The sequence below is a fragment of the Pimephales promelas genome, chromosome 22 (assembly GCF_988280905.1).
Source record: "Pimephales promelas chromosome 22, fPimPro1.hap1.1, whole genome shotgun sequence".
Taxonomy (NCBI): domain Eukaryota; kingdom Metazoa; phylum Chordata; class Actinopteri; order Cypriniformes; family Leuciscidae; genus Pimephales; species Pimephales promelas.
In genome coordinates, this window is record NC_142790.1 from 7,034,789 (window position 1) to 7,054,530 (window position 19,742).

At 37.4% G+C, this 19,742-nt stretch overlaps 1 protein-coding gene across 3 annotated transcripts in view; it reads right to left on the reverse strand.

Moving 5' to 3' along the window:
• The window catches only part of myo3a (myosin IIIA), a 148,626-nt gene that overhangs the window by 19,237 nt on the left and 109,647 nt on the right, over positions 1 to 19,742 (reverse strand). For 2 of the 3 annotated variants that reach the window (XM_089125471.1, XM_089125472.1), the window contains 10 exons: positions 19,062 to 19,215; positions 14,717 to 14,805; positions 14,282 to 14,411; positions 10,026 to 10,111; positions 4,823 to 4,903; positions 4,531 to 4,736; positions 2,511 to 2,622; positions 2,270 to 2,432; positions 2,099 to 2,185; positions 567 to 690 (listed from right to left, as the gene is read on the reverse strand). In XM_089125471.1, coding sequence (XP_088981597.1) covers positions 567 to 690; positions 2,099 to 2,185; positions 2,270 to 2,432; positions 2,511 to 2,622; positions 4,531 to 4,736; positions 4,823 to 4,903; positions 10,026 to 10,111; positions 14,282 to 14,411; positions 14,717 to 14,805; positions 19,062 to 19,215 — 1,232 coding nt within the window. The remainder of the gene's footprint in view (positions 1 to 566; positions 691 to 2,098; positions 2,186 to 2,269; positions 2,433 to 2,510; positions 2,623 to 4,530; positions 4,737 to 4,822; positions 4,904 to 10,025; positions 10,112 to 14,281; positions 14,412 to 14,716; positions 14,806 to 19,061; positions 19,216 to 19,742) is intronic. The other variant, XM_089125473.1, reaches the window with a different exon arrangement.

Below are 19,742 nucleotides of genomic sequence, written 5' to 3' on the forward strand. Positions count from 1 at the left end.
TAATAAGATTTTATTTTAGTTAATAATAGTTACTAGATTGTTAATAAACTTTTTCAGTAGTTCTCTGGGAAGTATTAAAAAATAGTAGTTATTGATTACTTAATAGTGAACTACCACTTCCGTCTGTACGCTATTACTTACTAGTTCGTTAATCACAGTTTCTTGTTAGTTAATAATAGTTACTAGATTGTTAATATTGTGTTACTCATTAGTTCTTGTGTAGTTATTCATTAACGAAGGAACCGTATTCTAAAGTGTTACCCACTTCCCTTCTCTCATTTCATACCAACACAAGTTGGAATAGCTGTAATCAACCTCATCTTGCTAATGTAGTAAGGCCATTTTAATAATTAATTTTAATGGCCACCATATACCTTTTGTTAGACAGCTTGAGTCCCCAGTTAAAGCAAGAATATAACGATATAGCTTGGAAGCACAGTAAAGCAGTACGAAAAAGAGTTTGAAAAAAGAGAATGACCTTTCATGGGCCGATGGACTAAATATTATTGATTTAGTTTGTTAGCAGATTCTTTAAGCAAATCAGATGGAGTAAGAATAGGTCTTACTTTTTCCTCTTAAAGCTCTTCCTCTCTTTGTGTCCCCTGTAATGGGCCTGGATCTTTGCAGCAGCTTTGTTCTTCTCCTCTAGCAACTCCTTGTATTTCTGCCTTGCCAGATATCCCCTGCACACTGCACGGAGAAGGTGTGATTTAGTCATCATGTATGACTTCTAAACCCATTTAAAGTGCCCCTATTATGGATTTAGCTATATGTGAATGTAAACACACTGCAAAGAGTCGACTCTGAACCGCCCAAACGAGTCCTTTGGAGTTTGAATCGTTTTTTTCGCAAAGTTCACACGTCACAACTTACTACATTTGCATGCCCACCTACGTTCTGCGTGGACAGGACATCTTGTTGTAGCTCGTTCGTGTGAATCATGTCGTCACGACGCTGTGCTCTCCACTGTGAAAGTAAATTTGGTTTATTTTGGATGAGGCTGTGAAGAATCAGTGGTTAAAATTAATCTTTACCATGATACCGCAGCAGTATAATCCCAAATAGTATAATGATGGTGAGGAATTACAGCTGCTCAAGTCGTCCTTGCGATGGAGTTTCGGGTTCAATAACTAGTTCTTCCAATGTTTCATCTTCGGACTCGCGTTCGGATTGATATGGCAAAATCGATGTCATTGTTTACTGTCTTTAGTTTACGATGTACAATCGCCGAGCTGTAGGAAGCCTCCGGAAGGAGCAATGGGCGTTTATGTTTTCGACACGTGTTGTATGCGGTAGACCAATCACAACAGACTGAGCTGTCTGGCCAATCAGAGCAGAGTAGCTCGCAAAAAGGAGGGATTTATAGAGATTGATTCAACCAGAATCGTCGTTTGAGAATCATTGAAAAATGTGGTGATGTGCAATGTATATCCACCTTATTCTGCGCCCGTTCTATTTCCCATGATTCATTGTGGTTTCAACTGACTAAACGGTTTTCCACTTCCTGTTGAAGTATTGTTTTCATAGAATGCTAGCACTAGTCCAGACTACTCATATACAATGATATATTATATAGATCGGTGGTCCTGACATTAGAAAAATATCAGTTTACACATGCGTTTTATATTCATGGACATGGCCGTTATTAAAGCAACTTTAAAACTTTCACTGAGATTTTAAAGAGAAACCACAAAAAAACCTTTCTTTAAAGTGAATTTCGTTTTAATTAATTGAATCTTAATTTAAATCAATGTTTCATCAACCAATTGATTGGTTTTAATAAATAAGAGGTATATAAACAATAGATGATCATGACGGAGGCGACAGTGGGCAAACTGGACTTTGGTCTGAAACTCGTATAACGTTATGCCTAACCTCACAGCCCTGAGAAATATTATAGACTATGCATCGTTGTCATGGCGGCGGCCATTGTTTAGAGCAGAAGAAGGTGGATAATGAGAAAATGAAACAGTTCTTTGGCCTTTGATGCATGTAAAGCTGTGGTAGGAGACTCCAAAAACAACATAAGGTGACTTTAAAATGGCATAATAGGGACACTTTATAGTCTCTTCAATACTTTTAGGATTCTTTGTCTTACAAGCTTGAAATTGGGTTAAAACAACTTCAGACTTTGCTTTGCTTTTGTCATCAGCCACTGTTTTCCGAACTTTGTGTCCTCTGTATGCTAGAAGAAAGAAGATTTTAGAGCTGGTTCAACAGATTATTGGACTTTTCGTATTTTAACATCCGGTCAACAACTTGAGCTCACCTGATTGTAACACCACGGCACTTTGTTCTCTCTTTTCCAGCATCAAACGATATCGTCTGAATGCCAGCCAGCCCCGTACACATGCCTGGATTAGAACAATTCGGTCCGTGCTTTGCCTCACCATCAGATTCAGCTGCTCCGCGTGATAGTACTTAAGAAAGACCTGAACAAATAATGATCATACTTGTGAGCTTTGTTGAACATCAACTGCAGTAGTTGTCAATTCCTTTCTTAAACAAACCTTTGTTTTGCCCAGAACCCAGTTCTCTAGTTTGGCTTTTTCCAAAATAAACGCACATGTCTCTGGATTCATTGCTGGCTCTTCATTGGCTCTAAATGCTAATATAGAGTACCTAAAAAAAAATAAAAATAAAAAAAAAACAACGTTTAGTAACGGTTGAACGTAACAACAGAAATTCTACAAGCAGGAGACAATCTCTTTTTCACCGGCAATGTGCTAGTGCTGGTACAGGAACTGGTGGTCCACTGTTTCCTTGTCTATTCGCCATACATTTTAAAAACTTTTGAATCAAAGCCAGTTTGTGATGGCATAATGGATTCTTAATTAAATTAGTTTGGATGTTAAAATAAGTTTTCAAAATCAAGATTAAAGATCCTCATGGGCTATAATGGGTTTCATAATGAGTTTTTCATAATAAGTACATTTAAAAAAAAAAAAACGTAAGCAATGGAAAGGTTCTGCAGATGTTAAAGGGTCTTCATGGAACCAATTAATGCCAATTAAGTAGTTCACTTTAAAAAAAAAATTGCTGATATTTTTGCTGATAAAATTATTGCTGATAATTTACTCAACCCCCATGTCATCCAAGATGTCCATGTCTTTCTTTCTTCATTCGAAAAGTAATTAAGGATTTTCTCCATATAATGGACTTCAATGGGAACCAAACGGTTCAAGGTCCAAATAAGAGTTTCAGTGCAGCTTCAAAGGGCTTTAAACAACACCAGTCGATGAATAAGGGTCTTATCTAGCGAAACGATCGGTCATTTAAAAAATAAATAAAAAAGTTTAAGTTTTATAAGCACAAATGCTCGCCTTGCTCTGTTCTGTGATGAGCATTCGTGACTCTCCTGTTCAAAATCGTTCATCTAAATGAACAAATCTTTTTCCGAGTCATAACTCAAAGGGTCCTAGACAAGACACTTAGACCCCATTTACACCTGGTATTAACATGCGATCTGTATCCAGATAACTTATCCGGATAATAAGTACCGATTCCATTTACACCTGGGCACATAAATGTGTTTTTGCAAAACGGATATAAATTGCAGATTTAATGAACTGCACGCCACCAAAAGCAACAGATATGAGCTGCATTTTATTGATCATCAGCTAATTTCCAAATCAAAGACATCAATAAGAGAGAGTGGCAACAGCCCTGGCAAGAAAATTCGTTTCTTTACTTGAAGATGATTGTGTGTTAAGCGTCTGTGACTTACTTTCACTTTTATTTGCGATGTTTGCACGTTGGCTTGATGAATAGCTGGACGCTCAGCTGCTCATCTGCGGTGATGCGTGTTGCAGTAGCGCCGTCATATCTGACATGACATATAGCCTATAGATATAACACGCTCTCACTCGTTTATTATTTAGCATTTTTGGGAGGAGTAAAATATGTGGTTTCAACAACCAGATTGCGTTTACACCTAGTAAAGATCCGAACACAATGCGGGCCAGACTACCTCCAGATGTGGTCAGGCAGATCCGATCACAACGCATTTACACCTTGCATTAACATGCGTTTTTTATTATCCGGATAACTTATCTGGATACAGATCGCATTTTAATACCAGGTGTAAATGGGGTCTTATTCATCGTCTGGTGTCGTTTAAAGCCCTTTGAAGCTGCGCTGAAACTCTCATTTGGACCTTGAACCTTTTGGTTCCCAATGAAGTCCATTATATGGAGAAAACCCTGGAACGTTTTCATCAAAAACCTTAATTTCTTTTTGACTGAAAAAAGAAAGTCGTGGACTTTCATGGGGGTGAGTAAATTATCAGCAAAAGTTTTTTTCTTTTTTTTTTTTTAAGTGAACGAACTACTCCTTTAAGAACCTTTATTTATAAGAGTGTAGTCACATTACGTCATTTTTTTCAGTCCTCAAGTCAGTGGAAACATAGTGGAAAGTAACTGGTTAAGAGGTCCCTCCAGGGTATTGGCTCCAGCACCAACACAGACACCAATTACTGTAGGTGGAAAAGTGGTTTATGCAAAATTGATATGATTGTATCATCTGTTCAACCTCTCGATGAAGTTGTTGAAGGGAATGCGGTGAGAGTAACCCTGTCTGCGGATCTTGGCCGTCTCTAGAATTCCAGTGTAGCGTAGTTGGATCAGAACCTTCTCCCTGTCGAACTTGTGGGCTTGACGATCATTATTGGGTTTTATGCAACGGACAAAGTGAGGCTGGCCTGCCACCATCTTTGATAACAAGTCCATTAGAGAATACTGCAAAAGTGTGGTGAAAAAAAAAGCAAGATTGTGAACACGAGTGGGACCATTTTATTGGTTCTTATCATTTTTTCAAGTCTTACTCTGAAGTAAGAGGCAACAGTTTGAGTCTTCATGTTGGTGGTCTCTCTGGGGTGATGTGTGCTTTCCCCTGTGCTCTCCGCCTATACAAAAAACACAAAATATTCAGCTAGCTGAACATGAAAATCTACAAATGGGACAATGGGTCTCTTTATAAACATAAAAGGGGGTCTTTTCAAAATATAAATCTGTGTTTATAATACATTTATGCCTCTTGGAGACAAGTCATACAACAAATCACCATTTGCACAGTGGCAACGGGCAAGGCAAGGATTGATTTGTCATGGTTGGGAGTTAATTTCCGAGAGGAAGACTGAAAAAGAAATGGATAAAGATTGTGATAAGACAGTCTGATTTGAATCCAAGAAAATATATAAAACTGTTTGTTAAAAAAAAGAACAATAATATACATGAAATCAACTACATGATTCATTTGCAAAGCAATCTAACAAGCATTAATTTAGGCGGAACTTATGCCAATCATCAATAAGACCGAATTTCCATATGACGGCCATGAATTTTTCACCAGGCCATATTATCAAGGTGCTTTCGATATTGAACACAAAGCAAAATCACACACTAACAAAAGGGTGCTTTTATTTTACGTGGGCTAAAATGGATGGAATCTTTCATGTGAAATTTTCTAAAGACAGCATGCTGAAATATGCAAATGAATGGTAATGTATGCAGGTCTTCATCAAAGACATCATTTCAATATGTTTAAAACCTCATTCATTTCAGAGTACAACCTGAATGATGGCTCTAAGTAGCTCAAATGTTCTCTTAATAATTCTCTTAGGAATAATGAACGTAATGCTAAAAAACACAACTTGGAACATCTACTAAAAAGTAGATGTTTTTAACAAACACACAACTGCACAGAAACAATTCACAATTCTCCTTATTCCACAGGGACACTCAATTCTAATGAGAATTATATGAACTAATCAAGCTGCAAATCAGTCAAATCTACAAATGCATTAGCTATTAGGGAGCTGGTAGGGTAACGTGACATGAGAAGATACTTTTTCATTCTCACACACATGGGTCATTTCCAAGAAATGGTGTCTCCATAATTACTGTCGCAATTAATAGACCTTTAGTGCATTATTTGATGGAGCTCACTGTTTGTATACATGGTAACAATTTACTTGAAGGGATGTGCATAAGACTAACATGACACCTTCATAATCATGACATAACACATGTCATGAATATGAAGGAAGTTTTATGCATGTTTATGGCAACTGTCATTAAGTGTCATTCGCTCATATGACATTGTTTGAGATGTCTTGTTAATGACAACTTGACATAAACCAATACATCATCAGTGTCTTACTAAGTACTAAGACAACACAATCTGTCATAAACATGACATAGCAGATTAATTATCAAACTGAAGAAAGCACCTAGCTTTATTGGTTAACATTACATTAAACAGTCAGGTGGTTGGTTTTGACATTGGCTGTCATGAAGCCACAACATTTTAATGGCAAATTCAATGTGTACCACTGTAGTTGAGGTCACGAAAAATATTCATGACACAGTTATAATGGCCTCATGACAGCCAATGTCAAAGCCAACCACATGACAGTTTGACTTAATTTAATGTCAAGTTGTCATGACAAAGACACTGACAGGTTATGATGCTATGGTTTATGCCAAGATGTTATAACAAAGATATCTTAAACAATGTCATATTTGCATTCAAAATGTCATTATTGAGCGACTTACACTTAATGACAGTTGTCTTAAACCCTATTTCATATTCATGACATGTCATGTGATGGTAATGAAGGTGTCATGCCAGTCTTATGCACACCCCTTCAAGTAAAGTGTTACCGTATACAGAACTTTTACAATTAACTGAATTTTACTTGTTAAATTTTCGATTCTCTTAAAAGTCAATGTGGATGACCCTATTTACCACCATGGGTATTTTGACATTTCCCCTTTTCATTTCTTTCTAAAAATCATGTTTTATTGGACCCAGATGCAAAACCCTCCAAATGCCATTTGAAATTTTCTTCTTTAATGATGATTTTTTATCAAACTTGTATATTTAAGTTAGTAATTTCAGTTAAATAACAATTAATAGGTAATTATCATTGCCACACTGAACTTAAGTATACAAGCTTGATAAAAATGATCATTCTAGAAGAAAATTTCAAATGGCACTTAGAGGCTTTTGCATCTGAACTCTTCATATATATATATATATATATATATATATATATATATATATATATATATATATATATATATATATATATATATATATTCTTGGTACAAATAATGAGAATAATCACTGTAAATCATGTGATGTGGTGCAAATGTATGATATTTGCTAGTTAAGGCTATCATTTTTGTATATTTTAGCAATGCATTTTATTAAACCCTTGAATATTTGAAATGTTACTGCGCTAGAATAAAACATTTTTCAAAAGATAAATGCTTTTTAAAATTAAACAATAAAAAAAACACCATTTCCTGAGAAAGACACACATGTACACAAACAGACACCCCAAAACAGTAAGCACGTGTCGGCTGGCAAAAGGAGCAAGTCCTTTAAGAACACTTCTCTACTGTACAGCACACACAATACAGGATCATTACCTCACCGACTGATACAGTACTGAACAACATAAGACCCTCCAACTAGACAGAGGACATTATAGAAAGGAGGAGTGGACATTTCATCAATGGAAAAGTAGAAGAGATGGAGAGACAAAATAGAGTGGGAAAGAAAATTAGTAAAGTGAAAGCACTGGAGGGCTCCTTTCAGATAAAAACAGCACAACCATGATCATATTACATATGAATGTCCAAATGTACATATCAATATCAGGTTTCAGCAACTTCTTGTCGCTCATTTCACTTCCATACATTTACATTTATTCATTTAGTTGACGCTTTTATCCAAAGCGTCTAAATAGGCTCTATGCACAACTTACTTTCGCATTCTGTAAAACAGGTCTCATCGCTTCCAGTTCAGGTCTTTTGTATGTACTTCATGATTTTTCTTTTGCGGTTTTACTCAAGATAACTTAAAGGACAACTCCGGCGCAAAATGAACCTTTGGTCTAATTACACATTGTTACCCAGTCAACCGTTATCTGAGATTTGTTTTCATGATTGCCGAATGTAAATAGTTTTATCTCTAAAAACAGTTTAGCCTATAATGCTAGTATAATGCTAGTATATAGGGCATAGAGTAATGACAAATAAAAATCGCTTGTTATTACCACTAACAAGGCTCAAAATAGCCCCACACTAACACGACAGCATAATAAGGGTCCCTACATTCAAACCGAAGCATTGAGAACTTTGTCAGTGTCCATACAGTTTAATAAGAAGATATTTTATACACACAGTCAACTTCGCGAATACAGGAAGAAGCCATCTTTGAAAAATAGTCTCTACCAGTCGATCTACGAACGCTGATCCATGTGCGCTGAACTGTGCAGAATATCATATGGTCCGTTGTTTTTGGAAGAAACACAAACACAAACCGTTTTCTTCTCTTCAATATGTACACGTAGCCTACTGTTCGCGCTCACCTTATCACCTTATTCACATCTCACCGGTGCACATGGATCGGTGTTCGTAGATCGACTGGTAGAGACTATTTTTTCAAAGATGGCTTCTTCCTGTATTCGCGAAGTTGATGGTGTGTATAAAATATCTTCTTATTAAACTCTATGGACACTGACAAAGTTCTCAATGCTTCGATCGGTTTGAATGTAGAGACCCTTATTATGCTGTCGTGCTAGTGTGGGGCTATTTTGAGCCTTGTTAGTGGTAATAACAAGCGATTTTTATTTGTCATTACTCCATGCCCTATATACTAGCGTTATACTAGCGTTATAGGCTAAACTGTTTTTAGAGATAAAACTATTTACATTCGGCAATCATGAAAACAAATCTCAGATAACGGTTGACTAGGTAACAATGTGTAATTAGACCAAAGGTTCATTTTGCGCCAGAGTTGTCCTTTAAAAGGAGCGAGTAAAGATTAGCATAACCAATGTCCCTCACATGTGCAGATTGATATTTAAACGTTTTCTATTTTTATTGATATTTAAATTGAATAAAACGCCAATAACAAAATGAACTAGGTAGGTTAGCTGATTACCTTAAAAATCCATAGATATCGTAGTCAGTTCTTACGGCCGTTAACACTTTCTCTGACAAGCGGATGCGATGAGACCTGTTTTCCGGTTTGGTCACGTGACGCTCGGCGTAAAGCCTATTGCTATATATGTCAGAGGTCGCACGCCTCTGGAGCAACTAGGGGTTAAGTGTCTTGCTCAGGGACACATTGGTGTCTCACAGTGGATTCGAACCCGGGTCTCTCACACCAAAGGCATGTGTCTTATCCACCACCCCTGTATAAAACCACCCCCATAAAACGAGCCAATCAAAACAGAATTTATTTACATATGGAAATCTTAAAGGCACAGTGGCAATAGAGCTGGTAAGTCCCGCCCATCCGTAAAACTCCAAGTGGACCTCTAGGTTGAAAAAGCGTCAATGCAAGTGAATGAGAGAAAATCATTTTTTTCTGATCCCGTTTGAATTGTGTCATGAATGTGAACATATGTTGCCTGTGAATTTTTTATATAATTTCTCATGTAACGAGTTTGACAGTATATTGTATGATTCCTTGGCTAGCAGTTGTGGAATAGACATAAAGAGAAATACGACACGGTGCATATATGACGTCACCGCATAACACACATTTTCCCTCCACAAATCACAGTGCGATAATCTAAGGAATTAGATCGAGATGCCTGTGTGTTTTGTACCCAAATGCCACCATTCAAACAAAACAGGCTGTTCTTTCTTCAGATTCTCGTCTGATGTGAAAACTAGGAATCGCGGGACCCGCGTGCTAGTGGTGGTGACGTTTATCAAACACGTCGAAAGCAGCAAAGAGTTGTAGTCCACAAAGTGCTCTCACACAAAGTCGGACCGTATGAAAATTCTACCCGCTAAATTGTAGCATTCTTTACATGAAAAATTATATAAAAAATTCACAAAAAACATACGTTCACATTCATTGCAAAATTCAAATGGGATTATATAATTATTTTCTCTCATTCACGATTTTTCAACCTAGAGGTCCAGCGAGGTTAGCGGAAGGGGCGGGACTTACCAGCTCTATAACAGACCAGAGAGGAAAAGAGAGCAAAACAAATGTACCTTAGCAAAGTTAATGGTGCGCTGTGATTGCTGCGTTCCCATACGAGCAGAGCCCGTCGCCTTGCCTTTAGTGTGAGCCAGGTTACCTGCACAAAGAGAAAGGTCAGGGGAAATATCTACTCTCACTGCGATAACCACACACATTACAAATCTGCTGTTGATCCTTTATTAGATAAGTCACACGTTGTTCAAAGATAATCCACCATTTATTTCAAGGTTAACCATTTCAAGGGTACAGAGATATATGGTCTTTAGAGGTCAGTACTGTGACAGATAAATAAGCTTCACAATGGTCAAGTAGCTAACAAAAGACTTATGAATGAAGTCTAGTTTCAAAATCCCAGCAGACTTCCTGGAAACAATCCCCAGTGAATCTCATTGGATGTAATCGACTGTGTCAGTCAGACGACCTTCATTCATCACGCTAGACCACATGGGAGTGAGCACATTTTCTTTTCTAGAGAGAGAGAGAGAGAGCTACAATGGCCTGCATTTGTTCAGACCAATAGATCAACATCTCTGCTTAGTGTTTCAGGCAGGATGGTGTTTGCACTGTCATTTCCAGTCTGTGTGATTGTGGTGTGACCTATAATGCAGTATATCTAATAGAATGTGACTATACTGTACTTACAATATGGCTGCTCACGCAAGCTAGTATTGCTTTCTCTTGTGGATCACTTAAAGGAGCATCGCATCAGTTAGAAGAATATTTCAGGTTCAAAGGGATAGTTCACTTTGAAATTAATTTTTGATATGTTTTAGCTTACCTCAAGGGCATCCAAGATGTAGGTGTCTTTGTTTCCACAATATTTTCAATTTTGATATTTTTAGGTCAAAGCGTTCTTGTCTGTCAGTCATATACCGTAATGGAGGTCTATGGGGTCTTCCTCAAAGATCACGCACAGAGAAGTCCAAATTAAACATGATTTAACACATTGATGGCCTAAGACACGAAACGAGCGGTTTGTGTGAGAAAACGAACAGTATTTATATTGTTTTTACCTCTGAGGGAGTGGGCGCTCCGGAAAGCCCAGGAAGTGATCTCTCGCGCATGTACGTCACTCATTGTTTACACAGAGATTTTGGGAAGTTTTCTTCACAGTGAAAGGTAAAACTTCCGAAATCTCTGTGTGAGATCACTTCCGGGGCTTTCCGGCAATCGCCGGCGCGCTTACGCAGATAGAAGCGCCCTCGACCTTAGATCCCTTGGACTTGACTGTGATTACAAGAGGTAAAAACGATATAAATACTGTTCGTTTTCTCACACAAACCACAAATCGTTTTGTGTCTTAGGCCATCAATGTGTACTTACATTTACGAGTCAAATCATGTTTAATTTGGACTTCTCTGTGCATGCTCTTTGAGGAAGACCCCATAGACCTCCATTATATGACTGACAGACAAGAACAGTTTGACCTAAATATATCAAAATTGAAAATACTGTGGAAATATAGACACCTACATCCTGGATGCCCTTGAGGTAAGCTAAAACATATCAAAAATTCATTTCAAAGTGAACTATCCCTATAATGGCCTGGTTTCACAGAGAGTGCTTAGATTAAGCCAAGATTTGGCCTTAGTTAAATTAGGATATTTAAGTAGCTTTTATAAACTTACATTAGAAAAATCTTGAAACAAAAAATGGCATTGTTTAAGACTTTATTTATAAATCTGGGACTAGGTTTAAGCCTTATCTGTGCTAAAGATCTATTAACAGAATCTGTGTCATGTTGTTAGCAACCATGTCACTCGTCCGTCAGTCTAAAAGGAAAAATGTGCTTATTATGAAAGACTTTGGGGCATGTTGACTGGAGGGTTTCCATTTTAAATATTAACATTAAAGTATTAACTTAAATTCTTTCCTATAAAAAGTGTTGTTCAAGCCGTAAAATTTCACTACTTTTATTTGTGGATGAACTCAAGATTTTGTGGCATTTCCTCCATGCAAATGGTTCTTGAAAGTTTATTGGAAATTCTGTTTTATTTCTCCTGGATTCTGTGTTTTATGATTTAATATAAATTTATAAACAAAACTGGAGTCTACTGATATTAATTATTTAAACTATTTAAGATTTTAAAAATGTTATCAAATGAAAATATAACCAAAAAAATGGCAACAAAACATTGGATTGGACATTTGTCAAATAAGGTGCTACATAAAAACTGTAAACCGTATGAATAGATAATGGGCTAAAATATATTGATTGTGAATTTGTGACATTCCTTAAACTAATGATTATAATCTGTTTATAATATAATTCATATAATATAATAAATACTACTACTTTTACAAAATAAAAAATAATAATAATAGTAAAATACATTTTAGTTAATGATTCAATCAATATAAATACCTTCAAGTTAAAGTTTTATTTTTATTTTTTAATTTATTTAGAGAAAACCGGGACCGCTTACAATAAACAATAACCTCAAAGGGAGAGATGCATAGTACCAGGTTTTAGCTCAAAAACCACCCGCAGTCCCTGGGCAGGCTGATTACATGACACATCATACAGTACATGTATATACATGAATAATGAAATTTACATTGACCAAATAAATAATTTAAAAAAATCAAATCTTCAAATGCACAAACATTGATCACATGTTTGAGTACAAATTGGATTTGACAAAAGCCATTTCTGCAGACGAGAAAACGTATAAAAGTTTGTGACTTTTATCAGCTCTACAGGCAACATGTTCCACTGACGAGCAGCTACACAAGAAAAAGCATTATTTCCAAATGTTGTCCTGCGTTTAGCTCGAGCTGTTGTTTCAGAGCCCAAAGATATAAACTCTTTTAGTGGAGGAGCAGCATTGTCATAAAGGATCCGATACATCAGACACAGATTTGTGTGGATCATCAGATTTTCAAAACTGAGCAATGTATATTTTACGAGGACATAACAATGATGACAATGTCTGGCTTTCTTATTGTGAAACTTTAAATAATTTTTATATAATGACTCAAGTGGCCTAAGGGCAGATTTACAAGCCTGTGACTAACTTGTCAAACAGTAAAAAAAAATAAAAATAAATGTGGAACAAACATTGCATTTAGATGTAAGATAATTTTGATGTAAATGTAAGATAATTTCGAATGTGTCTGAACTGTACCATATTAAATTTAATTTTATTTGAACTTTTTTTTTTTTTTTTTAAGTTTTTAAAGCCTAAATTTGGTTCCAATTTAACACCTAAATATTTTACCTGATCTGGATTTGAGATAATTTGTCCATCAATTAAGATATTTGGACAATTTTGTATTGAAATTTATAGAAATTTATAGAAAATTTATTCAAACTTTGTTTGGTTGTAGTGAAGTTGAAGATGATGTTCATGTGGAGTAACTCATATGAATTTGAGACAGTAGATGCCAAAAACCCCATAAAATTGAGAAAGTGTAGTAGACAACACTGCGCTGCTCATTTACACAGAGACACATGGAACGTGTGAGCTACATATGTAAATTGCTTTAAGTGTTTATTATCATTATCCTGGATTTGTATTTTCTGATAAATATCAATATCGTCCAATAATGTGAGATGTGATTCTTGCTTTGTGATGTTTCTTGCTTTGACAATAAAAAGCAATCACACTGCAGGACTCAAAAGTCATGGGAACTGGTGGATGTACTCAAAGCAACAAAATGTCCCCATTTCCTTTGTTCTCTGGCAGCACAATGGAAAACCGAGTCCTTGAACCAGGCAATTACGCAATGATAGGACTGACTGACACATTAATAGAGGTCACTGTTTAGAAAATCTATCTCACACGGACAGGGCGAATTAAAAATATACACACACACACAACCGCACACACTATGTTTTCATGTTGTATGGGGACTTTCCACTGACAATGATTTTATACTGTCCAAACAGTATATATATATATATATATATATATATATATCCCTTTAAACTAACCCTACCACTAAACCTACCCATCACAGAAAACTTTCTGTATTTTTACATTTTCAAAAAACATCACTTACTATGATTTATAAGCTGTTTTTCTCATGGGGACAAAAAAAAATGTCCCTTCAAGGACAAGGATTTCGTATATTGGTACAAACACACACACACACACACACACACCTATTTGGTTTTAAAAGTGTAAATCTGGATGAATGTGTGTGGATTTGTGGGCTCCCAAGCAACATAAGAGTATAATATCTGTATTCAAAAGGACAGAAACTGAAGCATGATGAACCGAAGGCTTTAAATGTTTCTACAGAGTAAAAAGTCAAAGCAAACCTGTTTTAGTGAGCGGGTGAGTAACCAGTTTACGGATCAGTTCATTTTCTGACGACCTCAGCAGAAGAACAATATCAGCAGGCAGAGCATCTCTGTTCTTACTCAGGAAGCCGCTGGCATTATAGATCACCTAATCACATGAGAAACAGGCTATTATCTTCACTTAAAGAGATGACAATGAGAATTCTCTCATCATTCACACACCCACACATACATAAAATAATATATTTTAAGAAACGTACAATAGAAGTCAAAGGTTTTGTTTCCAAAATTCTTTCAAATGTTTCTTCGTTTATGTTGCACAGAAGAAAACAAGTCATACAGGTTTGCAATGACATGAGTAAATGATGACAGAATTTTCATTTTTGGGTCAACTATGCCTAAAATTATCCCTAATATCTGTGTTTAGCGTAAATATCGATAAAATATTCCTACCTTGCCAGCGTAGTGGTGGATTCCAAAGCCCAGATCAACTCTCTTTGGTCTCCAGAAGTTTTTCGATTTTAAGTTGTCCTCAAATTTCTCTGATTAAACAAAAGATGTGTTCATTACAATTAATTCATTCACTCATCCATCCATTCATTTGTTCAATAGCTCATTCATTTATTTATTCATTTAACTGTTCATTGATCCCCTCACTGACATCAGTTCATTCATTCACTCACTCATTGATACATTTGCTCATTCACTGATCAACTCATTCATTAATTCATTGACCCATTCATGATATCATGATACACGTGACTTAATACATCCATCAAAAGCTAGCTCATGGAAAACCAGCTAGGTGTCTAGTCTTCTTTGGATATTAAATTATTAATCTGTCAGTTAAAGACTCCATTGAGAGAGTCCTCAGGAGAAAGCAGATGAGAACTTAGCATGCAAGTAAATGTTTGATGACTGTCTCTCCCTTGTTCTTGTGGGTCTGACCATGTCTAAGCATGTGTGTGAGTGTGTGTGTGTGTGTGTGTGTGTGTGTGTGTGTGTGTGTGTGGGTGTGAGAGAGTGAGCAAGTGTTCACCTGGGTTATAACCCACCAGGTAAACACAGCTAAAGATTAAGGGCCCTATCATACACTCGATGCAATGTTTTTTTGTTATTTTCAGCCCGACGCAATTATCATTTTCACATCCTTCGCCAGATTGTTTAAATAGCAAATGCATTTGCGCCCATTAATGCGCTGGTCTGAAAACGTGGTTTGTTCAGGCGCATTGTTGGTGTGTTGCTATTTTGAGGCAACTGAAATAGACTGCCTATTTTTAAACTAATAAATAAACTTTTTTTTTGTTATTTAAATACCGCGTTAGTAATATGAGCCTATATGCGGATGCACAACGCGCGTACACTCTGCTTATTACACACATGGCAAATATTAAAAATAAAAGGATTACAATGTAAAAGATTAATATTGTACATAAAGATATGGTGGAATACGGCTTGTCCTGTAGATGTGCACTTTGACCTCGAGCACGAGCTGATCCATTTGCTCTCCGAAGAAACGTTCAGTCTAGCCGCTTGCAAATTGTGTCATAGCGAATCCGCCATGACGCAAGCACAACTGGCTTTTAAAGGGAATGGGAGATGAGACTCTGATTGTTTTTTGCACGTTACACCCAAAACACACCTATTACTCATTAAGAGAATAGGGGCAACTCTTTTAGACCATCCCCCGAGCGCGCCGACCATTTTTTCCCTTCATTAAACTAGCAAAAGTGGATTCGGACATGCTCTAAGTGCACTTGTGCAGTGCGCTTTAGAACATGCGCTTATGCCGAGTTCAGACTGCACGATTTTAGCCCCCGACAGGTTTTGAGAAATCGGCGTCAAATGCCCGAAATCACAGGCAAATCGGTGCTCATTCCTATGAATGACAATCACCCAATGTGAATGAGCAAAGACACGATCTAAGAGGAACGCCGACGAGTCGCCGACACCCGTGAGATATTTGTTAAGCTAAATATCTGGGGCCTTATGTATCAACACTGCGTACATACAAAAACACGGCGTACGCCAGTTTACGCGTTCACAGTGAAATTAATGTAAAAATGTGCGTACTTCCAAGTAAACTTCATGTCTGGCGTACGTACATTTGCCTTGATTTTTGTCCGTTGGCGACTCATAGAGGCAATAAAGTGAAGTGGCAAACATTACACTACGAATTGTTGTATCGCACCACCAACTGTCAGATATTGCTTAATAATATGTCAAATAATGTATCAATTACAAATTAACGTCACACGAGTCTTATTAAAATATTCTATTATGCAATTAAAGGTGCATTGCGCAACATTTCATGTTAAAAATAGCCGTTTTCTAACCCATACATGCTTAAACAATCGCCTGATTAATCACTGCGATCGCCTCTATAATCCTGTACAGTGAAATATATAAGAGGGATTCGGGCTCGAATCTGAGACTGGGCGTGACGTCATGCGCGTTCATGCTCGCCTGGCTATGTCTGGCAGGTTTGTGTAGCTATTCGCCGCCGTTCTCCGTATCAGAGAAGACAACTCGAGCGACACAACTCTAGTCAGCTTTCCACAAAAGCAGAAGATGGATTCAAAGGGGCTGTTTACACCTGGTCACTTCATGTTTTTTCTGTGGTCGGATGGCTTATTCGATCGTGAAAAGACCAGGGTGTAAATGCCCTCCGAAACGCAGACGGATTCGAGACGGATTTGAATCCGATCGCTCAAATCACTTTAGGACGTGGTCTGGGCCGCATTCCAGACGAAACTGGACAAGTGTAAATGCATCTGGTTGTTGAAACCAGGCTATATGTCATTGTTATTTTAGTCATATATGACGACGCGCATCACCTCAGATGAGCAGCTGAGCTGAGCAAGCCAGCGTGCCACAATCTATCGCAAATCAAAGTGAAAGTAAGTCGCAGACGCTTAACACTACCATCTTCATTAAAAGTAAGAAATGAAATGATCTTACCAGGCCTGTTGCCGATCTCTCTTATTGCTGTCTTTGCTGATTTTGAAGCCGATGATTAATAAAATGCAGCTCATATTTGTTGCTTTCGGTGACGTGCACTTCATTAAAGGGTTAGTTCACCCAAAAATGAAAATTCTGTCAGTATTTACTCACCCTCATGTTGTTCCAACCCTGTAAGACCTGTAAAAGTCGTTATTTTTGTTGTTTTTTTGCGCACAAAAGTGTTCTCGTCGTTTGATAAACTTAAGATTGAGCCCCTGTAGTCACTTGGACTATTTTAACGATGTCTTTAATGACTTTTCGGGGACAGCAAGAGCCAGTCCTTCAAGAAGCCTACGGACTGTATGCAGGAGCGATCTTAATATCTTAAATATCTTAATTTGTGTTCCAAAGATGAACGAAGGTCTTACGGGGTTGGAACAACATGAGGGTGAGTAAATACTGACAGAATTTTCATTTTTGGGTGAACTAACCCTTTAAATCTGTATATGGCGCCAAAAGAGACCGGCTTGTAGTTCATTCCAAACCCCAACGCAAACTCTACGTGAGACAAAGAAAATAAAACTTCTGTCTGTCCAGTGCCAGGCGTCAGAATAAGACGAGAGTCAACATCGGGAAGGCTTTCAACAAACGGAGAGATCTCCAGTCTGCTCTAGGGCTCAAACGGGTCCTATACAAAGTGATAACTGAACGTGTTTCCATAATAATTCAATCATAAGTGGATACAGTAAGCACATGGAGATAGATGGAAACAAAAACCGAAGTTTTCTACTACCCCCATTTCCCCCTCTCACACACATAAGTGTGTAATTTACTTGAATGCCTTTCCTTTCATATATTTTAAATGACTTGCAGATTTATTACTGTATTACCTTATTATGACTGGAACAAAAGAAGTGTGCGGCTGATGCTCCTTTGGTTATGAACAGCTCGTGCAATCGTGTGTGTGTGTATGTGTGTGTGTTCCTCCAAGAACGCGCACAGCTCTGGTTGCAGTTTCGCTTGTCGCCAGAGGGGGCGTAGTTCTGCAAAAACTCAGATACTTGCGTTTAGCTCCTTTAAGTAAGAACATAAAGCATGTGCAAACCCGTCTAGCAATGGCAGCGTTGGCTTAACTAAAAAAATGGGCTAATTACCATATTTAAATTAATTTAATTGAGGGAGGAGACTGGGTGGGGCGTTGTGCTCGTGCATGTGCTCTCAATTTTACGTTAATTGGGATGTACAAAGAGGATATGCCTGGGATCCTTCGTATGTAGACATTCATACATCTGTTTTTTTTTTGTTTGTTTGTTTTTTTATGGTACGCACATTTACTGCTTTGTTCGTACACAATGTTTTAGTATGAATTCAACGCAAGTCTTTGTACATAAGGCCCCTGGATCTGTCGGCGATTCAAAATCCTGTTGTGCGAAAAGTGTTCTGACTGAAAAATACATCGGCGATTACCGACAGCCAATGAGAGAACAAGATACGGAGCAGCGGGGAGCTCAGGGAGGAGTTATAGATCACATTTCAACAAGCAACTCCAGTCTTGCATGTGTGATGTCGCGTTATTTCCTTGTCACATCTTAGCGTGTGTTTGTTGTGAAACGTACATAGTTTGCGTGCAGTGTGCTAGACAGAGTTGTCGGCGATTCTTCCTATTGTAAATTCATGCAGTGTAAAACCTTCTGCGCCGATCCATTGTGCAGCGTGAACACAGCAGCGACTGAATGCTAGCCAAGATAGTCATGCAGTGACCCGACTACTTTGAAAATCGTGCAGTCTGAACTCGGCATTAGAGTGTTAAGATAGGGCCCATAAGCTCTATGATGTTTTAGGGAGTGGAACTTGCCGACGAGGGTCTGGTCGGTTGCCTGAGGAAAGCGACTCTCCTCGTCCAGCAGCGATAACATTCCCATGGGCTTCTGAAGGAACAGGTCCAGCAGCGGCCGGTTGTCTTCATATTCGATCACTCGAGCATCCACATCTTCGTTCAGATACTCATCCTGCAGAGAAACCACATGTTTTGATGAACTTTGTGAGGTTACTTGAATCAGATCTCTGAACCATATGAACAGTTTTGTTTGAGAAATTTAGAAGGCGATACTAGAAGCTATTTTGTTGAAGTTTCTATCCATCAAAGAATCCTGGAAAAATGGTTATTTATCACGGTTTCCAAAAAAAAAATTAAGCAGCACAACTGTTTTCAACATTGATAATAATAATACTTTTCTTGAGCAGCTAATCAGCATAAACGAGAATGATTTCTGAAGGATCATGTGACACTGAAGACTGGAATAATGATGCTGAAAATTCAGTTTCGCCATCACAGAAAAAAAAATGCATTTACATAATGAAATAGAAAACAGTTATAATATCAAACTGTAAAAATATTTCACAATTTGACAGTTTTTGACAATTTTTGATCAAAACAATTTTATTCTTCTTTCAAAAACATTAAAAAACCTTACCAACCCAAACTTCTGAATTATAGTGTAGCTGTAAAACTATCATTATTTATGTCTTTTGGATA